Source organism: Polypterus senegalus, chromosome 7 (genome assembly GCF_016835505.1).
Source record: "Polypterus senegalus isolate Bchr_013 chromosome 7, ASM1683550v1, whole genome shotgun sequence".
Taxonomy (NCBI): domain Eukaryota; kingdom Metazoa; phylum Chordata; class Cladistia; order Polypteriformes; family Polypteridae; genus Polypterus; species Polypterus senegalus.
In genome coordinates this window covers 10,010,970-10,025,253 of record NC_053160.1, presented here as the reverse complement: position 1 = coordinate 10,025,253, position 14,284 = coordinate 10,010,970, and the positions used below count along the sequence as shown (strand labels likewise).

Genomic DNA, 14,284 nt, shown 5'->3' with positions numbered 1-14,284 from the left:
CTGAATTGGCAGGCCAGGGTTTCAGCTTGGAAGGCCTGAATGTTTGATTGAACTGAAATTTATTTTAACAATATGTTACAAAAATGCACTGCTGTAGATTCACAGTCCAGTCAGAAAGACACAAACAGTGCCCAGCGTGTATGAACCCTTTTAACATGACATTTACTTAAACACTGACATGGTCTTTCTCTGTATACAAATTCAATACATAAAAGTGGAGTTGTAGAGCATAGGCTGTGAAGCTCAACTGCTCAGCATGTGGCCTCTGAAACATCTTTTGGTTTATTGAACCTTTGCGAATTTGTATATCTCACCTCCATCATTTTTGATCTGTGAAGGTATAGCAATGTTGCTCCCACTTAGCCAAAACCAACACCAGTGTTGATGTTGATACACAGTAGTGAAGTTTCATGCTGTTTACGGGGTCAAGGAATTTCCTGCGAACTACTCTAGTTCATAAATATACAGTATTAACAGAACATGCAAGAGAGAAATTCGGTGGAATTATGGCTTGTGAGTACAAGTATAAATGCAGACTTAACTCTCAATATACATAAACAAACAGGACACTTTTCACAAAAGTTAAATACTCAGCTTATTTTTTATATTGTGTTCTTCCATGTGGAGGCCTTCCTGGAACTTTTGATAGTCTTATAATGTGTGCACAAGTAAATAAAGAATTTTAATGCATTTGTTGAAAAGGGAGAGAGGAGAGAGATTAGAAGCACACACTGATACAGCGCATTGCCACACCCACCACATGACAAACCAACTCATGACCGCAGGTTAGAGCCCGAGTGCAGCCATGCAATAATGAGTGACACCTCAGCAGCACAGTAGTTCAGATGGAATGGAACCAGTGTGAGGTTTTTTTTTGTGGCTGGAGTTACAATTCTGCCACCAACCCCCAGGTTTTTCCCTACAGGGCTGGATGCAGATTAACGTCATACTCAGGACGGAGCAATTTCAGGTTAAGGGCCTTTGCTCAAGGGCCTAACGGAGTAGAGTCGCTTTTGGCATTTACAGGATTCGAACCAGCAGCCATCCAATTGCCAGCGCAGATCCCTAGCCTCAGAGCCATCACTCTGCCGCTGTGTTGAAAACACTTGTTTTATTCTGATTGTGCACATCTAGCAAGCTTTGCTGCCATATTTGTTAAGGTAGGCCTAACGTAAACATCATCTAGCACAGGGGTGTACAACTGCGATCCAGGAGAGTTGCATTGGCTGCAGGCATTCATTCTAACCATTTTCATAATTAGTGACCAGTTTCTGCTGCTAATTAACTTCTTTTGCCTTATTTGTAATTAAATTATTTATGACACAGACTCCTTAATTGTTTCTTTTTTTTTTTTTTTACTTAGCAGTCAAATAATAGAGGCACAAAAAGAGCCAAAATTATAACCAGCTAACAAAATATCTGAAAATAAAGAAAGCTGAAAGTCTCAGTAATGTTGATCTACCCTGGTACATGAACCATTTTCATGGTTCACTTAGAAAAAAGAAAATCAACAGTTTTTGGAAATGTCTACTGTGGCAGAATGAAAGCAACAGAAACCACAAAATTAAATAACGGGTTTCATGAACAGCCAAGAATTGCCTTCTAATTAAGAAACTGGTTGGAGTGAAATAGGTTACAGTTAACTGGGCATCTGTTGTCTCACTTCACATCTTATTTTTGTTTGATTGCCATTTAAGGAAAAAAAGAGGAATCAGAGGACAGAGTCTTTAAAAACACAGCAAGTAAAATGAAGGGAACAGAAGTCAATCAACAACAGAAATTGGTCCATGATAAAGAAAGTGGCAGGAAGGAAAACCTGCAGCCTCTGTGGCTCTTCAGGGGTGCCTAACTCCGATCTTGATCTAGTATCTGTGTTGGTCATATTGTGCACCTCTTCACACCAAAGACATTAAGACTTGGTGATATACTGATATCCACCATTATCTGATTATCATATACATTCTAGTCATTTAAAAATGATCACTGACATTTATCTAATTATCTCTCTCTCTCTCACACACACACACACACACACACACACAATCTAGTCAATAAACCTATCATCAGCTAGGAATCTGAAGTGTTCAGTTTGTACCTGATTAGTATACAAAGCTAGTAAAGCTTTGTTAAAATCAATAGCTTGAATCTGTTTTCTGACAAGTTTGTGCTCCACTCCTTCGGCATTGGTCAGTTTAACTTTTTTCTTAGAGTCAAATACATTCTGGTCCTGTATTAAAGACAAAAAAGAGAATTTCTTTGGTTTACTGGCACCCTGAAATTACAAACTGTCTGCTGCACATTAACACAAAGTGCTATTAATAAAAAAGTTTAAAGGGACAAAAGATAATCATATTCATACCGTAGACTTTTTTTCCTTGGGTTGATCAATAGATCAACTGGAAACATTAACCTATTTAAGAACCTTATCTTTGTTTGCTAGTGTTGTTCAGTTGCCCCAAAATTCCCTTTTCCTGTGGTATACCATTTGTTTTGGAGCTGCTGAAGCAAAGTGTTCAAGGATGAGTTATGTTCCTGGCAGAAGAACAGTGACTTATTCTAACAGTTCACTGGGATGCAAAAAAAGCAGACCAAACACTTCAACTTCTCTTAGCTTAACCATGATTCATCTGATTTATATTTCCTCTTTTCACACCATATTAAAATGAAAAACTCAACAGTTACCTTATTGATGGTAATTATGTTATTAGCAGTGACAGCAACCAATCCAACATCTGCAGGCCTTATGAAATATAAAAAAGTAGAGTGTTACACAGCAGAACTATTTTATTAGAATGAACTGTAACAATTAATAAAAATGTTTATGGCAAGTCTAAAAAAGACCATCATATCAATTCATTAAGTTTTGTTTTCTTTGATCTGTAATCCTCACACAACATAATTAGTAATGTTACTCACATTCTTTTTATAAATTATTTTACTCCTAGACATGGCATAGCACACTTTTGATACTGTGTTACATTTTTTTCTGGAGTATCTGGAAATCTCTATTTTAAACATCCATTTTTGTTTTACAGTGGATATTGACATTGTTTTGTTAACATACTATCCATTACCCATCTGATTAAAGTAACACACTGCAGTATTAACTTTAATTACAAAGAACAAGACAGTATATTTAAAACAAATATATTTTTGGTTTAGTTGGTTCTTGACAAATGTATTTCAATTTATTTGTTTTAAATATACTTTTGTAGGCAGCACGGTGGCGCAGTGGGTAGCGCTGCTGCCTCGCAGTTAGGAGACCTCGGTTCACTTCCCGGGTCCTCCCTGCGAGGTGTTTGCATGTTCTCCCCGTGTCTGCGTGATCATCAGAGGTGACTGTGCAGAGGGTGCAGACCTATAAATACCTGGGAGTGCAGCTGGATGATAAATTGGACTGGACTGTCAATACTGATGCTCTGTGTAAGAAAGGACAGAACCGACTATACTTCCTTAGAAGACTGGCATCCTTCAACATCTGCAATAAGATGCTGCAGATGTTCTATCAGATGGTTGTGGCGAGCGACCTCTTCTACGCGGTGGTGTGCTGGGGAGGCAGCATAAAGAAGAGGGATGCCTCATGCCTGGACAAACTGGTGAGGAAGACAGGCTCTATTGTGGGCACGGAGCTGGACAGTTTGACATCCGTGGCAGAGCGACGGGCGCTGAGCAGACTCCTGTCAGTCATGAAGAATCTACTGCATCCACTGGACAGGATCATCTCCAGACAGAGGAGCAGCTTCAGCGACAGACTGCTATCACCGTCCTGCTCCACTGACAGACTGAGGAGACCCCACACTATGCGACACTTCAGTTCCACCGGGGGGGGTAAACGTTAACATTATTCAAAGTTATTGTCTGTTCTCACTTGCATTTTTATTACACTTTAATATTGTTTTTGTATCAGCCTGCTGCTGCTGGAGTATGTGAATTTCCCCTTGGGATGAATAAAGTATTTATCTATTTAAAGATGGTGTGGAATTTAACTAGCCCATCCCAACCTTCTCTAAGTTAGTCTATGACTCTAAAACCCAAAGACCATATTAAAATGCCCAGGAAACATTTTTTAGTAAACGGTTTTAGTTCTGAATCCAAATTGCTACTTGACGCTTTTTTAAAGCACAAATTCTGCATACAAAAACCAAGTCACAAATACTATGCTTCAGTAATTTAGTTTACTACTGCTACCACTAATTAGTTTTCAAAAAACACAAACAGGATCCTCATTTAAACACACTATATGGAAAATAAAATTAGGTATTAACTTATGATGCTTACATATGCACTACAAATAATCCCTAGTTCTGTCTGAAAATGTGCTATATAGCCATTAAGGTTTCTGATATTAAATTTCAAACAAAATAGTGATATTCTTTGTGTGACACAAAGCTTACAAAATAATGAAGGGAAAGATAATCTAAAAGTTACTTTAATTTAATGACTTGATTGTAGAGCTGCAAAGCATCCTCAGTTCTCCCCTGTAGCTGAATCACATAGGCCATTTGGGAATGAATAATCGCCAGCTCTGCATTAATATCTTCTTCTGTCATATCCTATCAACAACAAGCATGACATAAAAAAACAATACTTACATGGCCGTTTTCTTTATAGTAAAAGCAAATAATTTCAGAAAATTATGAAGAAAAAGGTCACAATGAAAAACTGCATTGAAAATGTAGCCAAATCATGAACTCACAACAAACACACAAGGTTTCATTCTTTAAACTGAACTTAAAAAAACTAATTTACCACTTTAAAAACTGTGGCTTACACAGATGTTGCAACTAAAAATTAATATTAAGATTGGCACCTTAAATATTTCAGTATTCAGTTGTCCATTCATCCAGTACCCAACCTGCTATATCCTAAATACAGGGTCATGGGGGTCTGTGGGAGCCAATCCCAGCCAACAAGGCTCAAGGCAGGAAACAAACCCCAGGCAGGGCGCCAGCCCACCACTAGGCACACACACACACTAGGGACAATTTAGGATTGCCAATGCACCTAACCTGCATGTCTTTGGACTGTGGGAGGAAACCCACGCAGACACGGGGAGAACATGCAAACTCCACGCAGGGAGGACCCCGGAAGCGAACCCGGGTCTCCTAACTGCAAGGCAGCAGCGTTACCCACAGTGCCACCCGTATTCAGTTTTCTTAACATAAAAATAAATGGGCAGTAAAAGTCTACATTAATTTTAACAGCAGTTTTACAAAAATGCTATCTCCAAGCAACAATTAGTAAGTGTGAAGTAGGCGACACAAACAAATTGAAATGTGATGGATTAGTCAGTGATGAGACTAGACTGCCTTTAGCAACGCTGCTGAGTGGAACGCCACATTAAATTGTCCGCTGGACCATGTATTTGTTATCAGAACACTGCAGTACAGGTCTATGCATATACGATAAATAATGTATTCTATCAAATTCATAAAAATGTGTTAGAAAGCAATTAATTTATCATCAACAGTTATTCTGTAAAATGTAAAGAAACTGTTAATTACTTTATTTTGACCAGCAACACAACTAAACATCACCATTAGAAGCATGGCACCTCTCAAAGTGCAGGCTTAGAAAGACTTGTGCCGTAAATACAGGTGCTGGTCATAAAACTAGAATATCATGACAAAGTTGATTTATTTCAGTAATTCCATTCAAAAAGTGAAACTTGTATATTAGATTCATTCATTACACACAGACTAATGTATTTCAAATGTTTATTTCTTTTAATTTTGATGATTATAACTGACAACTAATGAAAGTCCCAAATTCAGTATCTCGGAAAATTAGAGTATCAATTAAGACCAATGCAAAAAAAGGATTTTTAGAAGTGTTGGCCAACTGAAAAGTATGAACATGAAAAGTCTGAGCATGTACAGCACTCAATATTTAGTTGGGGCTCCTTTGGCCTGGATTACTGCAGCAATGCGGCGTGGCATGGAGTCGATCAGTCTGTGGCACTGCTCAGGTGTTATGAGAGCCCATGTTGCTCAGATAGTGGCCTTCAGCTCTTCTGAATTGTTGGGTCTGGCGTATTGCATCTTCCTCTTCACAATACCCCATAGATTTTCTATTGAGTTAAGGTCAGGCGAGTCTGCTGGCCAATTAAGAACAGGGATACCATGGTCCTTAAACCAGGTACTGGTAGCTTTGGCACTGTGTGCAGGTGCCAGGTCCTGTTGGAAAATGAAATCTGCATCTCCATAAAGTTTGTCAGCAGCAGGAAGCATGAAGTGCTCTAAAACTTCCTGGTAGACGGCTGCGTTGACCTTGGACCTCAGAAAACACAATGGACCAACACCAGCAGATGACATGGCATCCCAAACCATCACGGACTGTAGAAACTTTACACTGGACCTCAAGCAACGTGGATTCTGTGACGCTCCTCTCTTCCTCCAGACTCTGGGACCTTGATTTCCAAAGGAAATGCAAAATTTACTTTCATCAGAGAACATAACTTTGGACCACTCAGCAGCAGTCCAGTCGAGACGCTGTCTCTTGTTCAAGAGTAGCTTAACACAAGGAATGCGACAGCTGAAACCCATGTCTTGAATACGTCTGTGTGTGGTGGTTCTTGAAGCTCTGACTCCAGCTGCAGTCCACTCTTTGTGAATCTCCCCTACAGTTTTGTTTCACAATCCTCTCCAGGGTACAAGCGGTTATCCCTATTGCTTGTACACTTTTTTCTACCACATCTTGTCCTTCCCTTCACCTCTCTATTAATGTGCCTGGATACAGAGCTCTGTGAACAGCCAGCCTCTTTAGCAATGACCTTTTGTGTTATGCCCTCCTTGTGCAAGGTGTCAATGGTCGTCTTTTGGACAACTGTCAAGTCAGCAGTCTTCCCCATGATTGTGTAGCCTACAGAACTCGACTGAGAGACCATTTAAAGGCTTTTGCAGGTGTTTTGAGTTAATTAGCTGATGAGAGTGTGGCACCAGGTGTCTTCAATATTGAACCTTTTCACAATATTCTAATTTTCTGAGATACTGAATTTGGGGCTTTCATTAGTTGTCAGTTATAATCATCAAAATTAAAAGAAATAAACATTTGAAATACATCAGTCTGTGTGTAATGGATGAATCTAATATACACGTTTCACTTTTTGAATGGAATTACTGAAATAAATCAACTTTGTCATGAAATTCTAATTTTATGACCAGCACCTGTATAACATGTTTCTTTGCACTGTCCATGCCTGTTGCACACACCACACGGAGTAGCTGGTGACTGTTTGAGCTCAGTGGGTGGCAGAATGTCCAGGTAGTGCCGTCATGACAAGTCAGATACCTGAGCCTACAGGTTCCACATCATCCAAGTGATTGTCACTATCTTAATCACTGTTAATTACCATCAAAATATTCATCTTGTGACAAATCTAGTTGTTTCAAAACAAAGGCTTTATACCATTTTTGAGACAACAAATACAAGCTGTCTATTTATAGCACTATTAAATAAAAAAAGAAAAACTTACAGCTATTCTCTGGAAGGCAGCACTATAATAGAGAAATGTGACCTGGCATCAAAGGTCATTGATATATTGTATGTTGCACCTTGACAGGCTCAATGAGATAGAAGTTAACTCGTACTGTCCTGAATGGATCCGTCTTTCTTTATCAGTGAACCACAACTTGTGACCACCCTTTCTCTTTTCCAATGTAATTTTTGTCCATGTTTGTATATCTCCCTCTTATAATAAAAAAATCCTGGGACAAGATGTGACTTTTTCAGAGAGATACTTTCAAGTACCATGAGACGAGACTTTGTGCCAAGAGATTTAACCACGCCCGGTGCCGGAAATAAAAGACAAACAGAGTAGATGACAAAGTAGAAGGTCGAAAAGAATTAAAAAAACGTTGCCGTGATACACATACAGAGCAGGTTAGAGATAATGAAAGAACTAAAATTCAAAAGTCTGAAAAAATTATAGTAAAGATTGCATTAGCGCAAACAAACAGAAATTATTACTCGGTGAAATAACAGAACAGCGAAAAGAGATCGAATATATTGTTCGGATTTAAACTTTAAGTCGGAGACTTGTACATCGTCTAATTCGTGTTGAAATCAGGGAAAAGTAGTGTTTCTTTTCAATGAAGAGATGTAACCGCGAGAATTAAAAGATTTGTCGTTTGGTGAAAGTGAAATCCACATACACGAGCGGCAGAGACAGCCCCTTTTGTTTGGTGTGCCCACTAGTTGTAATTATTTTAAAGATTATTTCCTTTAACACATTAAATAATTCTGCAGTTTTTGTTACCGAAAACTCGCATATCAAAACGCTCACTGCTAGACCTCTTTCATATATGACATATACAGTTAATTGGCAATTAACCTAATATGATGCATCTTTGCAGTTGTAGGGTAGATATCAGTCCACTAGAGATTTTTGGACTGCTTCCCAAGTATAAAATGCGCTTCACTGCACAACTCCATTTTGAAGGCTAAATGCACATACAAGAAAAATGTTGTTCCGCAGTGCTACAATAGCAAGTGGGACAGGTGAGATTAACCACTGAATCATTTTCATACAATTCCTGCAAATTCTGACTAAATTCTACAAAATGTTGCAGAATTTTTCGGACAACCCTCATATTTCTGATGTCTAAATACAAAATCATGACAGTCTCTAATTACTAGAGTCACCTTTGCCTGAATTTTCATCAGTGTATAACAAATACATATCAAAGGATAGTTGATTAATGCAAGATATGCCTGTACATCATTTCAAATGGGTGACAACGGACATTAAACAGTTTAAAAATAAAGAAAAAATAAAATAAGATTCAGGAATGTACAACTTACAGAATCCTCAGATAAAGACTGACTGCATAACACTAAAAAGAAACATAAAAAAAGATAATATAAGGAATGTTGCAAAACGCTTCCTTTGGCTGAACACACAGTACAAGTAATTAGATTTAATGATAAAAAACAAGATTTAATAAACAAAGTGGCAGTAATGGTAACGGGTGTCACTTGAACAGCAATGAAGATTCAAATGATACATGTTATTAGTATAACTGGCTAAAATAACAGTATTTGAATATGGGTGAAAAATTTAGGGGGCTACATGATGTCTACAAAACAAAAATTAGATTATTGTATAACGACTAATCTTTTGCCAGTGTACTAACTAAAGACATATGTACATGAAACCTTGAAGTTACTGTCAGTTATTTCACTGTCTGGTAATTATGAACAATGTCAAATGCCAAAAATCTTCAAAATTAATATAAAATGTTTTTAACATCCTCACCTTCTGCTTCCTGCAGCTTTTTCATAGCTTCTGTTAGTCTTCCTTGACCAATAAGAGAACAGGCCAAATTGTAACAAAGTTCATATGTGGTTTCATGTAATCCAAAATCATCCTATATAATAATTAAGAAACATTAGGCAAGGAAAAATGAAAAAAAAAATGTTCATATAATGTTAAACCTACATAGCACTTTAGTTATATCAAGAGTAACAATAAATGCTTATTTTGAGTTTTAATTAAATACAGCACATTTCCAGAATTCTATCAAGGGTTACGTGTATCAATGCCAATACAGGCACATCCTCAAAGAGATCCCTATCTGACAAAGCAGGTCAGAAAAATGTTACTTTTGCATCACACAACAGTTTTCAGTATTAACTGGTACAGGCGGACTGTGGAACACTGAAACATCCCACTCTAACTACTACCTATTAACACCAAAAATTTCAAACATTTTTATTCCACTTGATATTTAATACTTTTGTGCACAGTCAGGTCTTTAGTTATGGCAGCTCCAGAGACAAAAATAACACCCAAATGCTTCTTTTCAACTGAATTTCACTTTTTTTTATTTTTTTTTTTTTACACTTACAAATGAAGAAAACTAGTTTTGCGGCAGATGAATATGTAGCAGCCATTACTTGTCACTGAACATACCCAGGAGTGCACGTCACAGGTAAATAGTTAATGTCCATGTATGTCTTACAGCCATGCCATTTCAGCTGTTGGTGACACGTTTATTAATCTCTCAGCAAAGACACCATTTCTCTTCTGTGGGATCAATCGTCAGGTACTGTTGGATTTTCATGACTTTTGCAACTCAATGAGGTACTATACTGGTCAGGCTGGGGAGCATGCACTGGTACAGCGTGTTGCTGCACCCACCACATAAGGAAGCACTTCAAAATCCTGGTTGGCAACCCCTCAAAAACAAACACACAGTCAAATCCCGTCCTCTAGACATGACCATCTATCTGCTGCAGCCAGGTGTTATGTCGACATCCCCTTGACCTGGTCCAGCCACTCGGGTCCTCAACAATGAGGGTCCTGTGAGCTGCATCACCGTCGGAGAGTCGCGCCACGTGGCTGTAGTGCCATAACTACCATTCCCTCACAAAGCAGGTAATGTGCCTCATTCGTGACTCCATGAGCAACCACTCATTTGACACAAAGTCAAACCAGCAGTACTGTACCAGTATCAAAAACTATAGAATTTTTAAGCATAACATCAACATGCAGTATGTACTCTTGGTTCACTGTAAATTATTTATTTTGCAATTTAAAATACAGTAAAACTCCTTCACTGTCATTTTATTAATAAGTTGTGAAACATTTTAATGTCAAATAAGTATTGAAGAATTACACATTTCTGATGGCATTTCCATGAATGGATATTTTCAGGTAGAAAACAGGCTATAAAAATCTTAAAGAACTGAACTCATTCATAACCCAAGGGCCATCTGTATGTCATGTTGTTTTTCATTGATTGCACTAAACAGGTTTTGTTCCCGACTACCTGAATACAATTTATAAAAGGTAAGCCGCCTCATACAAATGCAGTTTAGAAAGTCACAGTGCTATTAAAGACTCATGCAGAGAAAACTGTGAAATTTTGAGTTTCCTAATGATGTTGAAGATTAGCTTCAGATTGCTGAAGAAATACAGAATCACTTAAGTAAATAAATGCATATAAAACGGCATCCCAGCCTGACTCACACTTCAGCCCAAGTACAGTGCTGCCATTAATCTATATATAATATAAAAGCCACATACCACTGACTCACTCATCACGAAAACTCCCGAACCATGAGGACTTGGGACTTTTAATTTGGAACGTAGGTTACCCGTGGCCCATAGATGCTCACTAAAAAACGGTTTTAAAAATTTCGTGGTCTAAGGTACGGTGCCCTCCTCACTCACACGCCTCCCTCGGCGCGTAACCTTAACTCCGCTTAGTCGGCAAGAGAACTACTTAACGGATTTAGACCTTTTTATTCCTATAATTTGCTTGAACATTCAGGATGATTTTGCAACTTCTCTCATTGCACTAAGAATCATAATTCGCTTGCAGGAGCAATATATTCGCGCTAATCTGAGACAGAGGCTGCGGGCCGAGGGGAGGGGAATGAGTGACGTCAGGAGCAAAGAGTCGGACAGGGCCCTCCTCACTGTCCTGTTTCACTAATACATGGGTGAAGCTGCGGGGGATGGCTAGTCTAATATATAGAAAGGGGAGGAGGGGTTAGGGGCATTACATGATAAAGTTGACAAAGTATTCAGTTAACAAAATATTACCAGAGGAGGTTTGTCCCAGATGTTCATTGCTGCCACCACTGCTGACATATTGGTTTTTCTCTCTTCTTCATAGTCATCTTGGGAGTTTCGGATCAAGTCCCTGTACACTGTCAAGCACTTCTCATAGCGTTCTAACCTATATAGCTTAAGTAATACACAAGGGTAAGAATTCAAAATATATATATATAGTATGTGCATTTTAAGTGGTGCCACTTATCATTCTGAACCATTTATTTATTAAGTACAGTGTAATCAAGAGAACATTACCACTTGGCCATAAAGTTCTTTCAACTTGTTTGTTTCCTGATTGGTATTTTCAATTGTTTTCAGGGCATTCTCCACTCGGTTCAACCTGTATTCCGAGTAAGCTTTTTCAAAGGCAATAGCATCACTATTATTTAAAAAAAAGAAAAAAAAAAATCAGTGAATAGCTTCTGGATTCTATATAATTTTGTTACACGTTACCGTTTCACACACAAGTGACAAACAGACTTCACACAAAATTATTCTAATGTGCATATTATGGCACTGAACCTTTACTTTTAAAAAAAAAAAAAAAGGAGAAAGTCACTTTAAGCGATTTACCCGGAATGGCCAACATGGAAATATGTTTTTGACATATAATTCAACATTCAGTTAAAATAAATTATGTTCAGCTAGCATGCGGGACCTTCTTTCTATGTATCCAAACAGGGCACTCCTGACACATCCCCAAACCCCGGTATTAACAGAAGAAGCCTGACAATACACAATAATAAACCTAGTGCCTCTGTGGACCTGTTCAAGAACACCAATAAGACCCCTTTACTAGCTCATGGGGTGGATGGTCCACTTGCCTTTGTACTACAAAACTCTTTGCATTCATTCCTACCTGCCTCCTACTTCTTTCGCAGCCACTTCCTCTGAATTGCCACTTACACCTTAACATTTGATATCCCAACTTCAGATACCATGGCCATTAGCATCTTTAAATTGTCAGCATAAATATTTTAAGTTACTTATTTTGAATAAGCAAAATAAGACATTTAACAAAACCAATAATGCTGAGTGGCGATATGCCAGCACAGTTATACTCGCCCCCTTTTCTGACAGCCAGTACCATGCTGCCTGATGGAGCCAGCACTTTAACAAATGCAGCCTGTTGAGCAGCAATCTCTGCCCTTTATTTCTTTTTTCCATTCTGTTGTAGTAAAATGTATGAGGCATCAAACAGACAAGTTTCTCTTCGGTTTATGAAGTCCATAGCCCCCGTGCTGCCTGACTGAGCCGGCGCTGTACTGGTGCTTTGTGAAGGATTTATAGCGATGGTGTGTTCATCCTCCTCATCGCTACATTCTATGCATTGTACTACTGTAACCAGAACTGAAAAATAATTATTTGTTAATTGTGCTTTGTGAGCCCAATAATGTTGGCATACATGCAGCAGAAGTAAACAGTTTTTCCAAGTCAGGGTAAAGTGATTAGGTCAGGTGCACAGTTCACAGATAGCCAAAAGAATGTGCTGTGTTTAAGAGTTTTATACGAGCACAGTACATGTATAAAATTTCAAATAGGTCAGGAGATAGTTACGCTTTCAGAATTTTCAGAAATAGCTTACTTACAAAAATGCAAAATGTATAAGGTCAGGAACCTTCTGAAAGCTATAAGCCATCTGCAAGAACAATGCTTCCTGCACTCTGGCGAACCAGGAGTACAATTATCAGCATTCCCCTCTGAAAAACTGGACAATAATTGTACTGCTCCAATGTCTGCTATTTGGCTTAAATCTGTATGTATAAATGATTATACTACAGCGTACAGTATACTGGGAGTTAAAGTTGCATTTTAAACAAAGTTAAACATATATATATCCTTTTATTTATATATTCCTCCTGCCTGCTTATTATCTCCTGTATTTCTAAAACAAAAAAAGAACATATTCCCCAGGACACAACTACCCGCTGAAAGCTTATTGGTTCACAACTCTCACACACAAAGAGCCCACCCCTGTAATCAATAAATCTAAAAAGTCTGACTTTATCCTAGACCGTCACAGACTTTCAGTCTCAGTTGTTAAATATGTCACATTAGGCAATTGGCTTCACAAGAGCACGCAGACAACTGGCTAAAATTAAGTAAAGGAAGGCCAAGACTGAAAAACGCTGGAAACGTTGTCTAATGTGACACTGGCTTTAGTTGTACTGTTCAATTAGATAGATTAGATAGATAGATAGATTAGATAGATTAGATTAGATAGATAGATATGAAAGGCACTATATAACATAGATAGATAGATAGATAGATAGATAGATAGATAGATAGATAGATAGATAGATAGATAGATAGATAGATAGATAGATAGATAGATAGATAGATACTTTATTAATCCCAAGGGATTGGTGATTCACTGGGTAAGTTTAAGTTATGTAAACAATTAAAAATGGGTATAAGCCACAGGCAATTAAAACAGTTTGTTGGAGGAAAAAAGGCATCTCTGCCTGGAAGGAGGTTGGTTTCTTACATGGAAGGGAGGCCAGAGCGAAAGACAGATAGATTGGCCGGCTGGACGAAAAAATAATCTTGTGCCCGGCCGGTGTAATATAATGGATGGACCAGCAGAAGCCAGAAATTGGGAGCAGTTACATTCCCCCATATTTCAGATGGCAGTCATCCTCATGAGGCAGTCTTGTCGGAACACCCGCAGGGGTACTTGGGAGTCCGGACTTGTAAACCTGTCAGGTCCCCTGGGTGCCA

The 14,284-nt window shown here is 38.3% G+C and overlaps 1 protein-coding gene across 1 annotated transcript in view; it reads right to left on the bottom strand.

Moving 5' to 3' along the window:
• Nucleotides 1-14,284, bottom strand: part of srp72 (signal recognition particle 72) — a 54,560-nt gene that overhangs the window by 31,163 nt on the left and 9,113 nt on the right. The window contains exons 3-9 of the mRNA XM_039758220.1: nt 11,819-11,942; nt 11,552-11,695; nt 9,257-9,368; nt 8,803-8,834; nt 4,429-4,553; nt 2,683-2,740; nt 2,096-2,227 (exon numbers count right to left, since the gene is read on the bottom strand). Coding sequence (XP_039614154.1) covers nt 2,096-2,227; nt 2,683-2,740; nt 4,429-4,553; nt 8,803-8,834; nt 9,257-9,368; nt 11,552-11,695; nt 11,819-11,942 — 727 coding nt within the window. The remainder of the gene's footprint in view (nt 1-2,095; nt 2,228-2,682; nt 2,741-4,428; nt 4,554-8,802; nt 8,835-9,256; nt 9,369-11,551; nt 11,696-11,818; nt 11,943-14,284) is intronic.